The 18,559-nt window shown below is 34.8% G+C and overlaps 1 protein-coding gene, 1 long non-coding RNA gene and 1 pseudogene across 2 annotated transcripts; 2 read left to right on the plus strand and 1 right to left on the minus strand.

Annotated features, from left to right (window-relative positions):
* Nucleotides 1-505: 505 nt before the first annotated feature.
* On the minus strand, nt 506-4,528 carry LOC139852378 (sulfate transporter 1.2-like; annotated as a pseudogene).
* A 2,707-nt stretch (nt 4,529-7,235) lies between these two features.
* LOC139855719 (uncharacterized) lies at nt 7,236-8,729 on the plus strand. Its single transcript, XR_011761533.1, has 5 exons — nt 7,236-7,501; nt 7,814-7,918; nt 8,115-8,205; nt 8,282-8,314; nt 8,708-8,729. It is a non-coding gene; the product is annotated as an uncharacterized lncRNA (long non-coding RNA).
* Nucleotides 8,730-11,964: 3,235 nt separating this feature from the next.
* On the plus strand, nt 11,965-12,963 carry LOC139853539 (uncharacterized). The gene has a single exon (XM_071842928.1). The coding sequence runs from the start codon at nt 11,965-11,967 to the stop codon at nt 12,961-12,963; it is 999 nt and encodes a 332-aa protein (XP_071699029.1).
* Nucleotides 12,964-18,559: the final 5,596 nt, after the last annotated feature.

Genomic DNA, 18,559 nt, shown 5'->3' on the forward strand with positions numbered 1-18,559 from the left:
ACTAACCACTTAGAGATACAAATTAAGTACCAAATATGTCTTCTTCTTTGTGCAACATTATACAAAAACTTATCAATAAAAGAGAAGATTCAAGTTGTGTTTGAACCAACATTAAGCGAGTACGTTTGTGACATTTGAATAACAACTGATACTAAATGATAATAAAAATATGTGTTGAAACGAAATACACTTTTTTAATAGCGTAAATTCATTAAAACAAGCCTACTTACAAGACGCTAAGGCGACTGATAAATATACAGAATATGAGTACAAAAGAATACACTTGTCTGTATAAATATTTTAGAGTACAGAATGTATAAAAATTGTTACATTTGAGTCAATGTATAATACATATATAAAACAGTCACACATCAATCGGGGATAAAGAATGCGTAAGGGTAATTTTCAGGTGCTATATAGCTCATATACATCTTACAACTTCATTTCGATCTCGACAGCATACATTCAATTCCATCCCCGAGTTTATTTGCTTTGTTCACTTGTTTTACGCTTGCTCCATTTTCGGAGCAAATGTTAAAACAGCATCGGAAACAGTTAGAAAGATCTTGTCTTCACCAATATGATCTGCAAACTTAGACGCATGCAGCTTGTTGAGTACAGTTTGTCCTGGATTTGTTAATATGAGCTGTACTTGCTTTACTTCAAGACTTGCATTAAGTTCTTCTAGAGCATAAATACCACTTGTATCAATATCAGTTACAGCTGCATCATGCAAAAAAAGAGTAACAACCTTTTTATTATTAAAGGTTAACAACAATGTAACAAAATTCCATGAATAATTAAGTGCGCCTCTTACGTGACATATCAACAACCAAATATTCGACTCTAGGTTGATCTTTGAACGTTTCTTCCTCGTCTCTTAGCCACCTCAAGATCCTACAAATGAATTGTTGGGAAGTTATCCCACATCGGTCATGGACAAAAACAAATGTATGCATATAAGTCAAAGGGGAAGTCCCTCTACCACCAATTGGTTTTAGAAAAGAATGGACTCTTGAACTTATGTGTTGTGCATGTTGTTAGACAGTACGATTTATCAATTCTGTCATGGTATCAGAGCTCGGGTAAACGGTTTTACAAAGCGAGTTCGAGTCAGGCCCCCATGTGTGTGCCGCCCGGGAACCCTAGTTGCGCCTGGGTACTGTTCAATGTTCCTGTAAACACCGGTCTTTGGGATCTTTCCGAGCACTGCAATCCGAGGTCTCGTTATTTGCAGAAGAATTTTGGTAAAAGATATGGCAACCTATAAAATGAAAAAAACCAATCAACTTTATAAAGTTTATAACTTTTGTGAACCTTAAAATTTGAAAGTTTATGATGTTTATTTACCGCGATGAGGAGGCCTATCTCAACTGAAGCAAAAATAACACCAAAAAAGGCACCCATACAAGCAAGAAAGTCGAATTTATCAATTTTTCACAGTAGGACTACTGCTTTATAGTCAATTAAACCAAGGACCACAGATATAATGATTGAAGCTACGATCGCATTTGGGGTATACTTGAACAATGGAGTGATGACAAAAAGAGTAAGCATCACGATATTGGACACCGAAGTGTTACATCCCGCCATACAATTTACAGCTGATCGAGCGAATCCACCTACAACACAAAACTTCAAAACAAACAATGTTCATTAGCATATATAGTTACAAGATTTACTAGTTAACAAACTGTTATGACAACTTGCTCAACGCACCCACACTAGCGGAAGCGAGGATATAATTGTTTGAGACAAACTTGCGAGAAATAAAAGAAAGCAAAATAAAGTAACTGATAACACGACGATTTAATGTGGTTCGGTAAAACCCTGCCTACGTCCACCCAAAGAGTCCATTTATTCTTATAATATAAAAGAACCTGATACAAGAAAAAGTACACTATGAGTAAACTCAAACCCAAGCCCCTTAGATTTTAGTATAAAATCTAAGTTTCTCGTACACTCTTCTTTACACTACTTACAAGACTAAAACTCTCAACCTCACAAAGAAAGGTTCTCGTTGATTTTACTGATCAACTCCCTATCTACTTTGTGATACCCTCACAAATAAACACACTCCGTTGATAAACCCTATCAACTATGTTTTTCTCTCATTTGTGATATCTTGATCCTCTCTCCCTTTTGGATCACTTGATCCCACTCTTGGATGCCTTTCACCTTATGCATGATCACCTATTTATAGATGAAGACATACATGCATACACTTTACTTGGACAATTTTAGCTACTTGTTGCTTACCTTCTTTGACTTGTAGGAAAACAAATCAAACTTTACCACATCAACAACCAACTTGACATGTGCAAAGAAAGAAGAGAATTTCAACATTCTTTCTTTGAATTACAAACTGCACATGAATAAGCTAAAAAAGTCTTCAACCATGCAAAAGCCAATTTCATTTTGGCTACTAAATGATTTGTCAAATATTTGGACTATTGTCCAACACAAACAATACCTGTCACAATGTAGCAACTTGTCATAGAACCAACAATGTTCATGGAACCAAGTGCTACCATTTCTTTGTTTCCATCTAACTTATAATCTTTCATTCCAGCAAATGTTCTTCCAATTGCAACAGCTTCCTGTAAGTAATTTATGTAATTAGTATATGAATCATGTATGTATACCTTAAAGTGTTTTAAACTTCTTTCACAAAAAATGAAAAAAAAAAAAAAAAAAAAAAAAAATGTACCGTGAGAGCGATTAATCCAACAACGACTCCAATCTTGAAACCTTTAGCTAGAAGGGGCCCGCTCCAATAAATTTCGTGCACTGATGATGGGTTGATTCCTTGCTTAATATGGTGAACCTGAAAAATAGATGATTTAGTAACTGAATACTGATACATACTCGGTGCATCGAGAAAAGCACCGAGAAACAAACTGAACTTACAATTTGGACTCCGTCCTTGTCTGCATGAGTGATGAAAACAAAAAATGTCGCAACGATAACAGATATCAATGGGGCTATAACTCTATAAGGCTATTGCAGGCACCCAAAATAGTAAACATTTTTTCGGTCCAAACTGTAAATTTTAAAATCCAATAAGATAGAGAATGGTCTTACGATGTACTTTGCAACCAAAAGGAAGACCAAGAAGGAAACTCCTATCAGAATGGTTTGATAGTTCCACTGAAGAATAAGAAAAAGACAAAAGATCAAATCAGTACAACTGAAAAAAATGTTTTTTTTTTTTTTTAGTAGTCGTTATAACAATGAGAGGCCGAGTAATTAGTAATTACCCCGTGTTCAGATGAGTTAACCACAGAGCGCATGACAGAAATGATATCAGTGTTTTTTGTAAATTTCTTGATGCCAAATAACCCTTTAAGTTGCTGAAGGGCGATAGTTACGGCAGCACCCCCCATGAATCCAACAATAGCAGCATGATACAAAAAGTCGATCAAAAATCCCAATCTGTATAAGGAAAAAATGTCACACCATATGTTTTGATCATAAATCTAAAGTTGCAATATAATTTATACACATGGTGACAAGACCTGAGTTATTTTGGGCTGTATTTTTAATAGTAAAAGAAATCAATCAGGATGTAAACTTAAGACCTTAATAAGTTCTAAATAAAAATTGTATAAAATGGGTTGAAAGTGACCCTGAGTGTATATATTAATCAAATGGTTATAAGAATCTCATCTCATTTTTATCAAAATAAGATTCTAAATCATGTTTGACCCGGTCGTTCGATGGTCAAATTATATATTTTCGAGAAATGTAGTAAAATATACATACCTGAAAAACACCAGTGCGAATTGAACGACTCCAGCAAAGAACGTTGCAGTAAAAGCAAGACGTTGATAATCATGTTTATGTTTTACGGGATCTAACTCCTTTTGTAGCATTGTTCCAAGCAAGAGCGAAACCACTGCTACCGGCCCAATCGCAATATCTCTCGAGCTACCCATGAACGCATAAATAAGAGGTGGAACAAAACTAGAGTCTGCAGCATATACATAATAAAAAAGTAAACCTAAAGTTGTCATAAAAGGAAAAACTAGTTATAATTATAAGGTAGCTTACACAATCCATACTCTGGAGACAAGTTTGCTAATTTTGAGTATCCAATATCCTGAAAAAATTATGCAGAATTAAAGACATACAGAGTAATATTTTTAATGTACAGTGTAGATTTTTTACTTCATTTTGAGTGCTGCAATAATAACCTTAAAGTTACCTGAGGAATACAGAGACTAGCAATGGCACATCCAGCAATGAAATCACCTCGAAACTTAGCGAAACTATAATCTTGAATCCAACTGAGTATTGGGAAAACAGCCTGCAAACCAAGTACAAAATTTCTACTTTTGGGCTGGTTCTTGAAATGTTTCAGTGGGTCGTCTGGTAAAAACGTTTCTTTAATGGCGGTTTTGATTTCTTTTATCAAATCTTGTGGTGGGGGCTTCCCCACCTTGTGAACATACGGCAGTTCATCGGCTTGGTTGTGTGATATAGCTTCGTCCCTCATCTCATTATCTACAGCTATCCTTGCACTCATCGTGTTCCAAGTTTTCTTATCAATTTTACAATAACAAAAAAAAAAAAAAAAGTATGAATCATTAGTAAATGAATTTTCTAAACATGTATCTGCATTTGAGTTACATAAGATTTTAAATACTCTTACCAATGAAAAACTTATTTCAAAAGCCGGCCGAAAGAATTAGAGTGAATTGAAAAGTTGAATAAGGTATCCTACTTATAAGGTTGCAAAGTCAACCTTATCACAAATAAGGAATGTATAGGAAATGAGAGATTAGATTAGATATTAATTACTCCTATATGATAATGATTAGTCATTGTTCATTTAACTTATGAATGATAACGATTGAACTCCTAACTAAGGTTCTCTTTGTGTTGTTATAGAAGGGTTGGTTAGATTTTCACAAACAGTCCCATGCAGATGTCTATTTAACTATTTGGCATTTGCATAGCGTTTATTATCTTTTTGAAACTTCAGGAAACAGATTTATGTTTAAGTATTTGGCTAGCTAGCCTTAAGGTTGTTGTACTACTTCTGTCACTAGTCCCATTAAATCGAACTACATTCTTTAACACTTTACAACGCTGTTCTATCTAAACCTCCAATCGTTGCATAAGTCGTAGTTCACACAATTAATCTAACAATAACATAACAAAGTGATTGTTTGATTCATGGTTCTCACAAAAAAAGGCTAAAAATCAGGAAACTTAGTCATGCTTTGTTAAGAAGCCGAACCATGTTGAATCAAATTATCACGACGTAGTTTAAAACAAGTAGTATTTGCTACTCCTATAAGCTAGTAAAACTGTAACTTATAAGATTAGGTACGATAGATAGTCATTCTTAATTATAGTTGAATACTATAATACTCCGTACTAATGATTTTGATTATTGTGGTGGCTTTCACACACAGATGTCAAATATAATACGACTACCATCAATTAGTATAAATCAACAAACAAACCAACATCAGCATCTCCGAATCGCCCCTACACAACTACGAAAGGTAATGCATGTTTTAACTCTGATTATTTTACTGTATTTAATGGGATTATGATTATGATTCTTTTAATTAATACTAAAATTAAGTGTGATTATGAGTTATATGAAGTTACCACTTCGGTTTATATTTGTTTTAAAAGTTTAGAGGCAAAAATGAAATCGAATTCAATTTTCAATTTTAAAATCGAATTCGACCTAAAAAGGGAATTTACATATAATTCGATTTCGGTTAAAATAAAAAAGCCAAAAAATATAATTTAACAAAAAATAATCATTAATCATAATAAATCATTTTTAAACTCGACTATTGATTTAAACTAGTTATCGAACCCTCGCTTCGCGCCGGGGTTCGGTTTTCAATGTATTTTATTGCGTTTAGTAAAATTATTTTGTGGCTAACGATGATGTCGTTGAAGCGCAACTCGACTCGAACTAATAGGTATAACTCGTGAGAGATTTAAATGTTATTTTAAATTAACAATATATGTGCATCTCCGCGTTTCGCTATGGAATTGTCGACTTTTAAAAATTTAACGCAAAATCAACGTGTATGAAAAGTACCCCAAATATTTAGTTTTTTTAAAAAACGTCCGTTTTGCGTATAGCTAGTGACATTGTGTTCCTAAAATTATTTCGAGTTTAACGATGGTGTCGGAAAAATTTAACTCGTTGCGAGCGAGAAGATATGACCCGTTGAATATTTGGGTAGAGTTTATTTAAGATTTTTTATGAAAATGGTTATTTGACACTTTACCCCCTGTTTGAAGGGTCGATTTGAATTTTTTTTAAAAATGTGGGGGCTTTGTTGGTAAAATGGAATTTAGTTAAAATAAAATAAAAATAAAGTGAAAGGTCGAAAATGCCCCTGGTTACTATTCATATTTTTTGTCTGTTAGTTAATATGTAAATTCGATTATTCGTCAACATATTAATAAATTAAATTGATTTAAATTCGATTATTCGTCAACATATTAATAAATCTATATCTATCTATCTATCTATATTCTATATTATATATAATAACAAAGTCATTTTTCCCTAATCATCATTTAAAAATTTAAAATGGGAAAGAATTAACCATTAGATTAAATCTCAACTTTTAATATTAATCATGGATCATGGATTAAGGTGATAACTCAACATTTGTCTCTCACCTCCATTTCAATTGTTTATTCTCAAAAATACCCCTAAAATAAAATACCGGGTAAAAACATAGTCTACTCTATTCTATTCCATGTATTCCATTACCCTTTACATACTACACCCCATGAGAGTTTTGGTCATTCTCACCCCAAACCCCCCAAAACATTTGTCAAAACGCCAATACTGCAAACCGAGGAGAAAAAAAACAAACAACCCCTCAACTTTTTCTTAACTTTCAAATCCAACCCCTCTTTCAGGGATTAAACATGAAACTTAATATTTTAATTAAAAATCTTAATTAAACTTCACCCATATTTTCAACGGGACATATCTTTCCGCTCGCCTCGCGTTAAATTTTTTCAAATACACCGTTCAACTCAAAAAAACCTTATGAACACAACGGGACTAACTATACACGAAACGGACACTTCTAAAAAAACGCTAAATATCTCAGATATATTTAATACATACACACGCCTTGTTACTATCTATTCTGTAAATACATGAAGCTTTGTTAATTATGAATGCGCAACCAGAAAGCAGCAGCATCGCGCGTACCCATTTTGCTAGTTAATCACAATTAACCTATCAGAAAGAGATCGATAGAACAAAACCCATGAACAATTAGGGTTCGCACGGTAACAGATGCAGATCGATACTATGTGCTACATGACGTTTCTACACCAAACAAATTAGGGTTCATAATCGATAAACAATAGCTAGCGAAGATCAAATCCAATCGGGTTAGGGAGATGAAAAATAGTGTTGGAAGTCAAATCGTGAACATCAATCCCCATCGATCGAATTTTGATACAAATCAGAATAGAATAACCTCCATCACATCAGGTATTCCGCATATTAGCCTTTATGCAATGCGATCAATAAACTTATTTTATGTATAAACGAATAATTAGGGTTCTTAGGTATGTTTTTCAAATCAGTTGCAATTCGATCATGGATTATTTATGGATATGAAGACATGGCGAAATACAGTGGATTATTTTTTGATAATTAGGGTTCGTGTGTTTCTGTATTAAAGTGGATAATGTTTTGATAATTAGGGTTCTTGTGTTTCTGTATTATTTTTTGTTATGTATTATGTATGTGCTTAATTCATCTTAGTCATTTAATAACTAATACAGTTATTCAATGATGCAGGTTATAGAGAACTGATATCGATAATGTATTCAGGAGGAAATACGAAGAAGAGTCATCCTTAAATGGTCTTTGGAATCTGATATTTTGAAATCAGATTGGGATCAGGTATTCATTAGGGTATGATTTAAGGTATCTGTTAAGGACTTAAATGATATCGATATCGTCCTTTGTATATAACATATTTCCGGATTTTAGTATATGTTAGATTTGTTGATCGTAGTAACTATGATTAACCATCGCTAGCAAGAATTTTAGTTTTTCAATCCTCTTAGTAACTATGATGAATCATCGGTTATCACAGCTCACGCAACTCATGACAGATGCTCCGACAGTACAAGAGTTTCCAAATCGTGATTCTGCAACTCACGTTCTGCAATGATTTGAAGTGAAAGGTTTGTCTCTTAATTTCATGGCTAATATCCGATTACTGATGGAATGAATGGTATTGATCTTTCCTTTTCACTTCAGTCAGAGGGCCTCCTGAATTAATTCTCAAACATGGTAAGTTTCATAGCTTTGCTGGAATGTATATATAAATTATCTTCATGTGTGATTTTCAGTTTCACTTATGCCCTCCGTTGTTTGAATTATCTGCCATATCAAAGCTTCTCGCCTTTGATAAATTTTTTTAGCTTTTCTTGAAAAAATGTAAGTTCTTGGTTTATACATTTTTTGTATAGTCTCTTCTTGTGTTATTTATTAGTTGTTTAGTTATATTGTAACATCAATATTTCATAAAGTGAAGTTGTAAATAATATAGATTAATATGCTTTGAAAAATAGATTATTATGGTTTGTAAATGATGTACCTACTGCTGCAGTGAATCAAATTTGACTTCCAGATATAATATAGATACTTATAATATGGTTTGTTAAAGTGAAGTTGTAAATGCAGGTTACTTTGCGATAAAAAAAATCAACCAACACACATTATGCTTTCGTAATCGATTCAACCCGTAGCCATCTAATATGTCTACGGGTCTCTGTGAGAAGGTGTTTTATCAAGCTATAGTCTTGTGCTTCGGGTCATAACAAACTATAATCTAATAGTTTTCTATCGCTTTTTTCCCTTCTACCCTTTGCGTTGTTAATTTATATATATTCGATTGCTTTATACTATACTTTTTCCTATTGTTTGCAATTAGCGTGAATAAATGGATGATGAATTTGAGATCGTGATAGCTGTAAAAATCAACGAGAGCGACGAAGAAGGAATAAGGGATGATATCGTTGGCCAAGAGAAGGAGATTGGGATAAATGGGTTGAAGAAAATAGTTGTAAGAAAATAAAAAGGTATGAAAGCTCCCTTCATGGCGATGAAGTGGAAGGTAATTTTTACATATGTTGTTTGTTTGATAAATGACACTATTATAAATCTATTGAGGTTATACTCATAAAAAAAAAGGTTAGTCTACTTTTAGTTATGGTCGGATTAGTGACTTTATGTTTGCAGTTCACTATGTGGGAAGTATACTTGATGGAACTCTGTTTCATTCAAGCTTTGATCGGGATATGCCATTTATGTTCAAGCTGGGGTTCGGTAACAATATCTATTTGCACACTTAATACACGCTCTTGGTTTTGGTCCAGCATTTGTTGTTAGAGTATCTGTCTGTACATTCGCTTGCATATTTAATATTTTGTCTTCTTTTTTATATATTTAATTGACTGATGTTAAACTTCATTGTTAGTTTCAGAAAAAAACAAAATTTCATGTTAACGCCTTAAAATAGAAAATGCAAATATGTAAATTGTACACGGGCACGACTAGATTAATTTCTTAGATTTCTGTTGATTTTAGCATAGTGACTCTTAGTTAGTCATACTTGGAACTCTTTTTAGTTAATTCTTTCAGAACTTTTGTTTGCTTTTAAAGCATCTTTTTGTGCACTTACTATAATTTATTCATGGCCTAGAGTTGTTGACTGGTTTTTAACTTGCAGATAATGGTTTATTCTGCTTCTTATGTTAAATCTTTTAGAAGCTCGGTGGTCTAATGAGGACATTTTGAAAATAAAATAAATGAAAGCGACTTAAACCATAAACTTTGTGATCTGACGGTGAATAAAGAACATGACTCCTCATGCTTAAAGGCTTTATGGGCAACCTTATAAACTAACGATTACTGATGGAATGAAAACACTATTCTTTTGTTCTTCGTCTAATAAATTTTATCGTTAAATGGAAGAGTACTTTTACAATATTATCGAATTGTAGCAATATCACACCATATTTATCTTCTGTTCCAGTTCACATCGATTTCTCATTATGATACAATTCATTGACATCTCTAACAAATAGTGTAATGTTATTTCAAAATCCTGCGAAGTCGCGGGTTATAAGCTAGTTAATATTTAAAATATTATTATTTGAATTTGATTTTCGATTAAACCGAATTCAAAAAAGTAAAAACGAAAATCAAACTGAAAATCGAACCGAAAACCGAATTAAGTTCTATTTAATTTTATCAATTAGGTTCTCCAATTAATCGGTTTGAAACCAACTAGGAACCTGAACATGTACATGGTGATTGAATTGAATTTTAATGTTTTCTTTTCTGGTGAAATATTTAATAAGCACACGTTGATTAGTTAATTAAACAATAATATAATCTTAGTTCTTAATTTTTAATATAATTGATATAAGAAGGAAGATACATTAGGGTTTGATGTCATCACAGACACATCATACGTCGACCCTCTGAAAATTTCATAGAAATTGCTTGTTGGAGTCATTGAACATTATACCTTCCAAACCTCTGACATATTAAAGTTAGAATTGTTTTTTTGTTTGTTAATAATTGTTATTACTCATTACTCATACTACCTAATACATTTGACATTTGTGGTGTGAAAGCCACAACAATGGGTAATCAAAAACTAAACTACGGTAGAGTCTTTGTCAAACTATTAAATCCTGAGAAGGTTGCAGATTGTTTGAAACTCAAGCACAAGTCCAATTTCTACTTCATAAACATAATAGAAGAAGACAAGGTTTATCCAGTTGAGCGTAACAAAGAAAACTGGGACGAGGAGCAATCTATTAGTTCGGATTACACTTCTGATTTTGTTGATTCGGATGATATTTCCTCTGATGGTGACTTATGTATTGATACCGACGTTGATGATCATGATGAGTGCCATAAACACTCGAACCCAGTCACGAATCTTGAGATCAATGGAAAATCAAAATCCGGCAGTGGGAGTGGATGCAAGTCCGGTGACGGAAGTAATTTCTCCGGCAACTGCTCAGCTTCACCAATCAGAGACAATCAAGTTGGGGAAGACCAAGGATCTGGTTGTTTTGGGATTGGCCAATTGTTTGGAGAATACGAGGAGATGGTGGAAGAAACGAGAAGTAATAATAACCCTAGACAGTTTCCCATGTCTGCTGAGGTGTCAGAGGAATTGTCAGATGCAAACAATAATACAGCGCATAAAATAGGGTCCAGGTTACGAGATGACATAGAGCACGTTATTGACGACATAGAGGGTTGCGGAGATAGGGTGTGTGCAAGTGCTAATGATGTTAAGTGGGCCTCACCTGATGGCCAATCCATGGAAAATGTGCCTAAATCTTTAAATAAAGGCCCAAGTTTGCAAAACAAGATATCTGATGACATCATATCTGGGCCTAACAGGCTCAACAATACTAAAGGGGACCCAACAGGTTGCGAGTTCAACAAGCCCAACATAGATAACTGCGATAGATCAAGTGACACAACCGACAGCTCAAAATGCACTTTGGGGAATAAAGTAAAAGGCGAGCACAAGAGGAAACCTAAATCAAATCAAGGTTCATCGTCGCATAGTGAAAAAACAACCGAGGTATCTATCTGCCATGGATGCTACTGGAATGCTATTGGGAATTGGAAAACCTCCTCGAGGATTAAGAGACTCAAAGAATTGGCCAGATGTGGATCTAAATTAGAGGCTAATTGCAAGATCAAATGCAAAACATGCGGCATTAAACCGAGACCCAGGAAAAACTCGACCAAGCTCAATTCTCATGATATCACAGCGTCGGGTGGTCAGTCATTAAATAGTGTGGAACTACAGGAGTATGGCAAAGGTATTGGATTGAGGTGGCCCAACCTCAATCCTATGTAAGTTTACTGTCTCCTGTTTTCTTTTCGTCTGTGTATTTTTGTTAATGAAGATACTATCTCTAAACGTTCGCGGTTTTGGGGTTAAAGGCAAGTTTGGGTGGGTTAAGGGCATCTGTTTAAGTGAACGCCCTTTCATAGCAGCTTTTCAAGAAACCAAATGTAGACACCTTGAGGATCAGTGGGTACAAAATTTGTGGGGAAGTGACGAATTCGGGTATGTGCAAATGGAAGCTACAGGCAATTCGGGTGGGCTGCTTCTTGTATGGGACACCAATAGGTTTGCGGTCAGTAAAGCTATAGGAAATAAGTATTTTCTTGCTATTAGGGGTAATTGGCTCGGGTCGAATCATGATTCCGTTATCGTAAACGTCTATGGCTCCCATAATAACGCGGATAAAAAAGAATTGTGGTGTTCTCTTGACAATCTGTTACGCGAAGTTGATACATCTTGGGTGGTTTGTGGGGATTTTAACGAGGTAAGGTTTAATTCGGAACGACTGAATTGTAGACTTCACCGATCACGAGCAGCACGCTTTAATGATTTTATCGCTAGGAACAATCTGATTGATATTCCTGTCAATGGAAAGAGGTACACGCACATTAGTGATGATGGCACCAAATTTAGTAGGCTTGATCGGTTCCTTGTAAATGATAAATTCATGAGTCTCTGGGACGACTTATCAATCGTTGCGTTGGATAGAAGTGAGTCTGACCACTGCCCACTTATTCTTAGGGATAAAGTTATCGACTATGGTCCCAAACCATTCAAAGTATTCGACGAATGGTTCTGTAAACCGGGTGTTGAGTTAGTTATAAAGGAAGCATGGGTTAAAGAGGTGCGTGGCTCTCGTATGGACTGTTTGTTTCGAGATAGGCTAAAAAACGTGAAACAAGGTTTGAAGTCCTGGAGTAAGGTTGTATTTGGTGGCCTGGATGCGGAAGTTAAAAACTTAAAAGAAAAGGCTGCTGTTCTTGAAGCTAAAGCGGAAACGGGTAATATCAGGGACTCTGAAAGGCTGGTCTGGCTGGAAACTAGAAAATAGTGGATTGAAAAGGAAAAGAGTAAAATAAACATGTTGAGGCAAAAAGCGCGTATTCGTTGGTTGCTTGAAGGATATGAAAATACCAAGTTCTTTCATTCCACATTAAAGAGAAAATACAACAAAAGCACTATACGTGGTCTAATGGTAAATGGAGCTTGGATTGATGATCCTGTTATGGTAAAATACACGGTTGCGAAGCACTTCAGTGACATTTTCGCTGAAAATAATTCCATCAGACCCCAAATTATGGACTGGACCGACCATTCTGACCTCGATTTCTATAGAGTTAATTCTGAACAAGCTCATGACTTAGAAACTCAGTTCAGCGAATGTGAGATTTGGAAGGCGGTAAAAGAGTGTGGAAGTTCGAAAGCCCCCGGGCCGGATGGTTTTAACTTAGGATTTTACAAAAAATTCTGGAGCTATATCAAAGATGATCTTGTCTCGGCTATAAACTCTTTTTGGGAAACGGGTACCTAATCGAAGGGGTGCAATGCGTCTTTTATTACACTCATTCCGAAGAAACAGGATCCAATTTCTTTAAATGAGTACCGCCCGATTAGTCTCATCGGTAGCTACTATAAGATCATTGCAAAGTTATTATCCAATCGACTCGGTAAGGTAATCCCTAATCTCATTGGGTTTGAGCAAAGTGCTTTTCTGAAAGGGAGAAATATAATGGACGGTGCCCTAATTGCAAATGAAACGGTGGATTACTTAAAGCATAACCGTCTAAAGAGCCTCATTTTCAAAGTTGACTTCGAGAAAGCATTTGATAGTATCAGTTGGGCGTTCTTAATGGAAGTCATGGAGATTATGGGATTCGGTTCAAAATGGAGAAGGTGGATAATGTCATGTCTCAAATCGGCGTCTATTTCGGTACTTGTTAATGGAGTGCCAACACATGAGTTTAAGATGGAACGAGGTGTGAGGCAAGGAGATCCACTATCTCCTTTCCTATTTATCCTTGCCGCCGAAGGTTTGAATATCCTGACAAAAGTTGCGGTGAAAAATAATATGTAAATAGGCGTGGGAATTGGTCGCGACAAAATCCCCATCTCGCACCTACAATATGCGGATGACACTATCTTTTTTGGGGAGTGGAGTGAAAACAACATTAGGAGCCTAATGAAACTTCTTAAATGCTTTGAACTAACGTCGGGATTAAAAATCAACTACCACAAAAGCAATCTAATCGGTGTGGGTGTCGATAAATGTAGCATTGAAAACATGGCTAGTTTGTTTAATTGCAATGTCGGATCACTCCCCTTCATTTACCTTGGTCTCCCGGTAGGGGGTAAGATGAACAAACTTGACGCTTGGACGCCGGTAATTAATAAATTTGAGAAACGCCTTTCGGAGTGGAGGGCTAGATCGATGTCTTTTGGTGGACGCTTGACCTTGTGAAATCGGTGTTGAATAGTTTGCTGTTGTATTACTTCTCACTCTTCCGTGCACCGTCTTGTGTGATCAAAAAACTTGAAAGTGTGAGACGTTCTTTTTTTTGGGGCGGGTCGGGTAATAAAGCCAAAATTGCTTGGGTGAATTGGGAGGAAACCATCCTTCCTTATGGGTCGGGCGGGTTGAATTTTGGGTCCCTTAAAAATAAAAACATGGCTTTGATCGGCAAGTGGTGGTGGAGGTTTAAAACCGAGGCCACTTCCTTGTGGGTCAAAGTCATATCGAGTATTTATGGTCCCTCGGGCGGTCTCCATAATTTTGATTCATCATGTTGCGGTTCATATAAAACTACATGGTCTAACATTATTGATACAGGAAAGCAAATTGATGCACTTGGCGTCTCGTTCACAAATTCTTTCGTCAAAGTCATTGGTGATGGTGCTCTAACGTCCTTTTGGAACGATGCTTGGCTTGGTGATTTTGTCCTAAAAAACAGGTACAGCAGGCTGGCACATCTTGATTCTGACCAGGCTGTTTCAGTCAAAAACAGGATCTCAATGGACGGGTCGAATGTTACTGTTTCTTGGGATTGGGTCCGACAACCGACGGGTCGAGCTTTAACGGAGCTAGCTGAACTATCCAACCTTCTAAAAGGTGTCACAGTCAACCCGGAGAAAGCTGACTCATGGAGGTGGACCCTGTGCAATAGTGGCATATTTTCGACGGGTCTGATCGGTGAAAAAGTGCTTCGTCCGGGAAGTAGTGCGAAGGTAACTCTACACAATAACCTTGTACCGAAAAAGGTTGAAGTTTTCGTTTGGCGTTTGTTGAGGAAAAGGTTGCCGGTGTTGGTGGAACTTGACAAACGGGGGGTCGACTTACACTCGGTTCGTTGTCCAATTTGTGACGACGATGTCGAATCGGTCGATCACTCATTGTTCTTGTGTAAAGGGGCGATAGAAGTGTGGGAAAGAGTTTTTAATTGGTGGGGATTAAAGGCGGACTCGAGTTCTAATATTGAACAGCTATTCCAATCCAACGCGGGTATGGATAACTTTAATTCGGATGATGAGAAAAAAATTTGGCAAGCGGTGGTGTGGATTAGTGGCTACTTAATCCCGAAAAATCGTAATCAAAAGGTTTTCAAAAACACATGTTGGAACCCTCCGGTTGCGTTGAACGACGTCCAAATTAAAAGTTTTGAGTGGATCGCGAAACGATGTAAGACAAAATCTATCACTTGGCATGATTGGCTTCATAATGCTTGTATCAGAGAGTAAAATTGGTTGGGCTTGAGTTGCCACCTTGGCATCTTGGACCAATCTGTGTATGTAGAATGTGTGTAATGGACAAAATGTCCAGGCGATATACTGTTAGCAATGTATATGTACTTGTAATTGTTGGTTGTTGAGAATTAATAAAACTTGTTGTCTTTCAGAAAAAAATAATCACTACTTATATTCAAATTCTGATACTATCATATCCAAATTTATTTATGTCAATAGATTCCATTTCACCAACTGCAAATCAACGGGGCCTACGCGTGTTGTTTTTTAATGTTTCATTTGTAGATTATCTCATCCATAGATTATACTAGTTGTGGAGCCCTCGCTTCGCGTCGGGAGCTCCGTTTTGAATGCGAGTTAAAAAAATCTTGATCTATTTTGTAAAAAAGAATTATTTTGACATCTAACATTAAAGGGTTGTTCCTTTTGTGAAAGTTGCTTCTTTTAGCGTTCGGGTTTTATTTAAAAAAAAAGTTAGTAAAGTGGGGGTTCGATTTGTATTTTAATAAAAGTTAGGGGGTTAAGTTTGTGAAATTTGAAAAAAGTATACGTATAAAGTGGGAGTTCGGTTTGTATTTTAATAAAAGTTAGGGGGTTAAGTTTGCGAAAAGTGGGAAAAAATATACGTATAAAGCGGGGGTGCGATTTGTATTTTAATAAGAGTATAAAGTGGGGGTGCGATTTGCATTTTAAATAAAGTTGGGGGGTTAAATTTGCGAAAAGTGAAAAAGAAATAGTACTATTCATTTATCCTTTGTCTTTTAGATATAGTTAGGGGGTTAGGTTTGTGAAATTTGAAAAAAGTATACGTATAAAGTGGGAGTTCGATTTGTATTTTAATAAAAGTTAGGGGGTTAAGTTTGTGAAAATTGAATATTAGTAAAAAAAAAAAAGTTAGTAAAGTGGGGGTTCGATTTGTATTTTAATAAAAGTTAGGGGGTTAAGTTTGCGAAAAGTGGGAAAAAATATACGTATAAAGCGGGGGTGCGATTTATATTTTAATAAGAGTATAAAGTGGGGGTGCGATTTGTATTTTAATAAAAGTTGGGGGGTTAAGTTTGTGAAAAGTGAAAAAATGAATAGTACTATTCATTTGGCCTTTGCCTTTTAGATATAGGTATAGTTTGTGAAAATTGAATATTAGTAAAAAAAAAAAAAAAAAAAAAAAGGTTAGTAAAGTGGGGGTTCGATTTGTATTTTAATAAAAGTTAGGGGGTTAAGTTTGCGAAAAGTGGGAAAAAATATACGTATAAAGCGGGGGTGCGATTTGTATTTTAATAAGAGTATAAAGTGGGAGTGCGATTTGTATTTTAATAAAAGTTGGGGGTTAAGTTTGCGAAAAGTGGAAAAAGGAATAGTACTATTCATTTGGCCTTTGCAATTTGTGAAAATTGAATATTAGTAAAAAAAAAAAAAGGTTAGTAAAGTGGGGGTTCGATTTGTATTTTAATAAAAGTTAGGGGGTTAAGTTTGCGAAAAGTGGGGAAAAATATACGTATAAAGCGGGAGTGCGATTTGTATTTTAATAAGAGTATAAAGTGGGAGTGCGATTTGTATTTTAATAAAAGTTGGGAGGTTTAGTTTGCGAAAAGTGAAAAAAGAAATAGTACTATTCATTTAGCCTTTGCCTTTTAGATATAGGTATATAATATATAATTAGCAAGTAGCATAGTTTTATTTATTGCTTTTTCTAACATCATCTCTAAGTAACATCTCTAAGTAGTCTCAGTAAAAAAAGTAAGACTCGCATTATTTACTTGTACATTGAAAATTACCACCTATTCTTTGTATATAACTACCTCACCAACTTAATGTAATACTCCGTACTATTTTATGCATATAAATATAGTAATTCTTTGTGGAAAAATCCTTTATTAATTTATAGTAGTGAAATGACCCGTGGAAACACGGGTTTGTTTAACCGAAACAACAACACAACAACAACAAAACTCAATACCACATGAGTGGTGTATGGAGGAGGTGAGATGTAGACAATCCTTCCTCTATCCGAGAATAAAGACAAGTCATTTCTCCACCCAGAGTAAAAACACTCTCAAGAGTAGAGAAAGTCATCCCACTCTTTATTCGACGGATAAAGAGATTGCTTCCGAGAGGACCTCCGACCTTTAAGTATGAAAAAGTTTTTAAAAAATAAAAAATAAAATAAAAATACTAAAATAAAATAATAATAGACGCCATGAAAATGGTAGAATCAAATTTCCATGGGTTTTAAATCCTGCCTGGAATTTATTTTAGGCTCTGAGAGTCATCAAGTCGCTAATAAATCGACGATTGTTGTAATTTAATGATATGTTTTAGGTATTAAGTGAACATAAATGCTAAAGTCATTTAGTTTAATGACCCGTGGAACTACAGAGTCCGACTAAGAAACTCGTCAGCTGAACATTTCATCAAACACCTAAATTGCATATTAAACAATTCACATCCAATCATAAGAGATAATATTGATCGTCATTTTATTGTAAAAGTGTAAATTAAAATATAAATTTAGAATTAGTTTTTTTCTGCCTAGCTTTTATACCTTCTTGTACTTAATTCAAAATAGTTAATTAAAATAATTCAAAATTATTTAATTTTAATAATTAAAATAATTATTAATAAGATTTAATAATAATAATTAATTAATGAGATTTAATTTTATTTCAAAATTTTTTAGATTAATGACATCACACGTCATGTTTAAATTTTTTCTTTTATTTTTTGATTTTTTTAAAAGAGAAATTAGTCTAATAATAACATAATCATTATTGGATTTTAATAGAAACTATAGAAGATAGATAGAATAAATAGATAGATAGATATTCAAAAATCTAACAAATCGATCAAAGCTAATTTGATGAGGTTACAAATTTGCATATGGGCTAAAAATAATACCACGGCTTATTTTA

This window comes from Rutidosis leptorrhynchoides, chromosome 6, assembly GCF_046630445.1.
Source record: "Rutidosis leptorrhynchoides isolate AG116_Rl617_1_P2 chromosome 6, CSIRO_AGI_Rlap_v1, whole genome shotgun sequence".
Taxonomy (NCBI): Eukaryota; Viridiplantae; Streptophyta; class Magnoliopsida; order Asterales; family Asteraceae; genus Rutidosis; species Rutidosis leptorrhynchoides.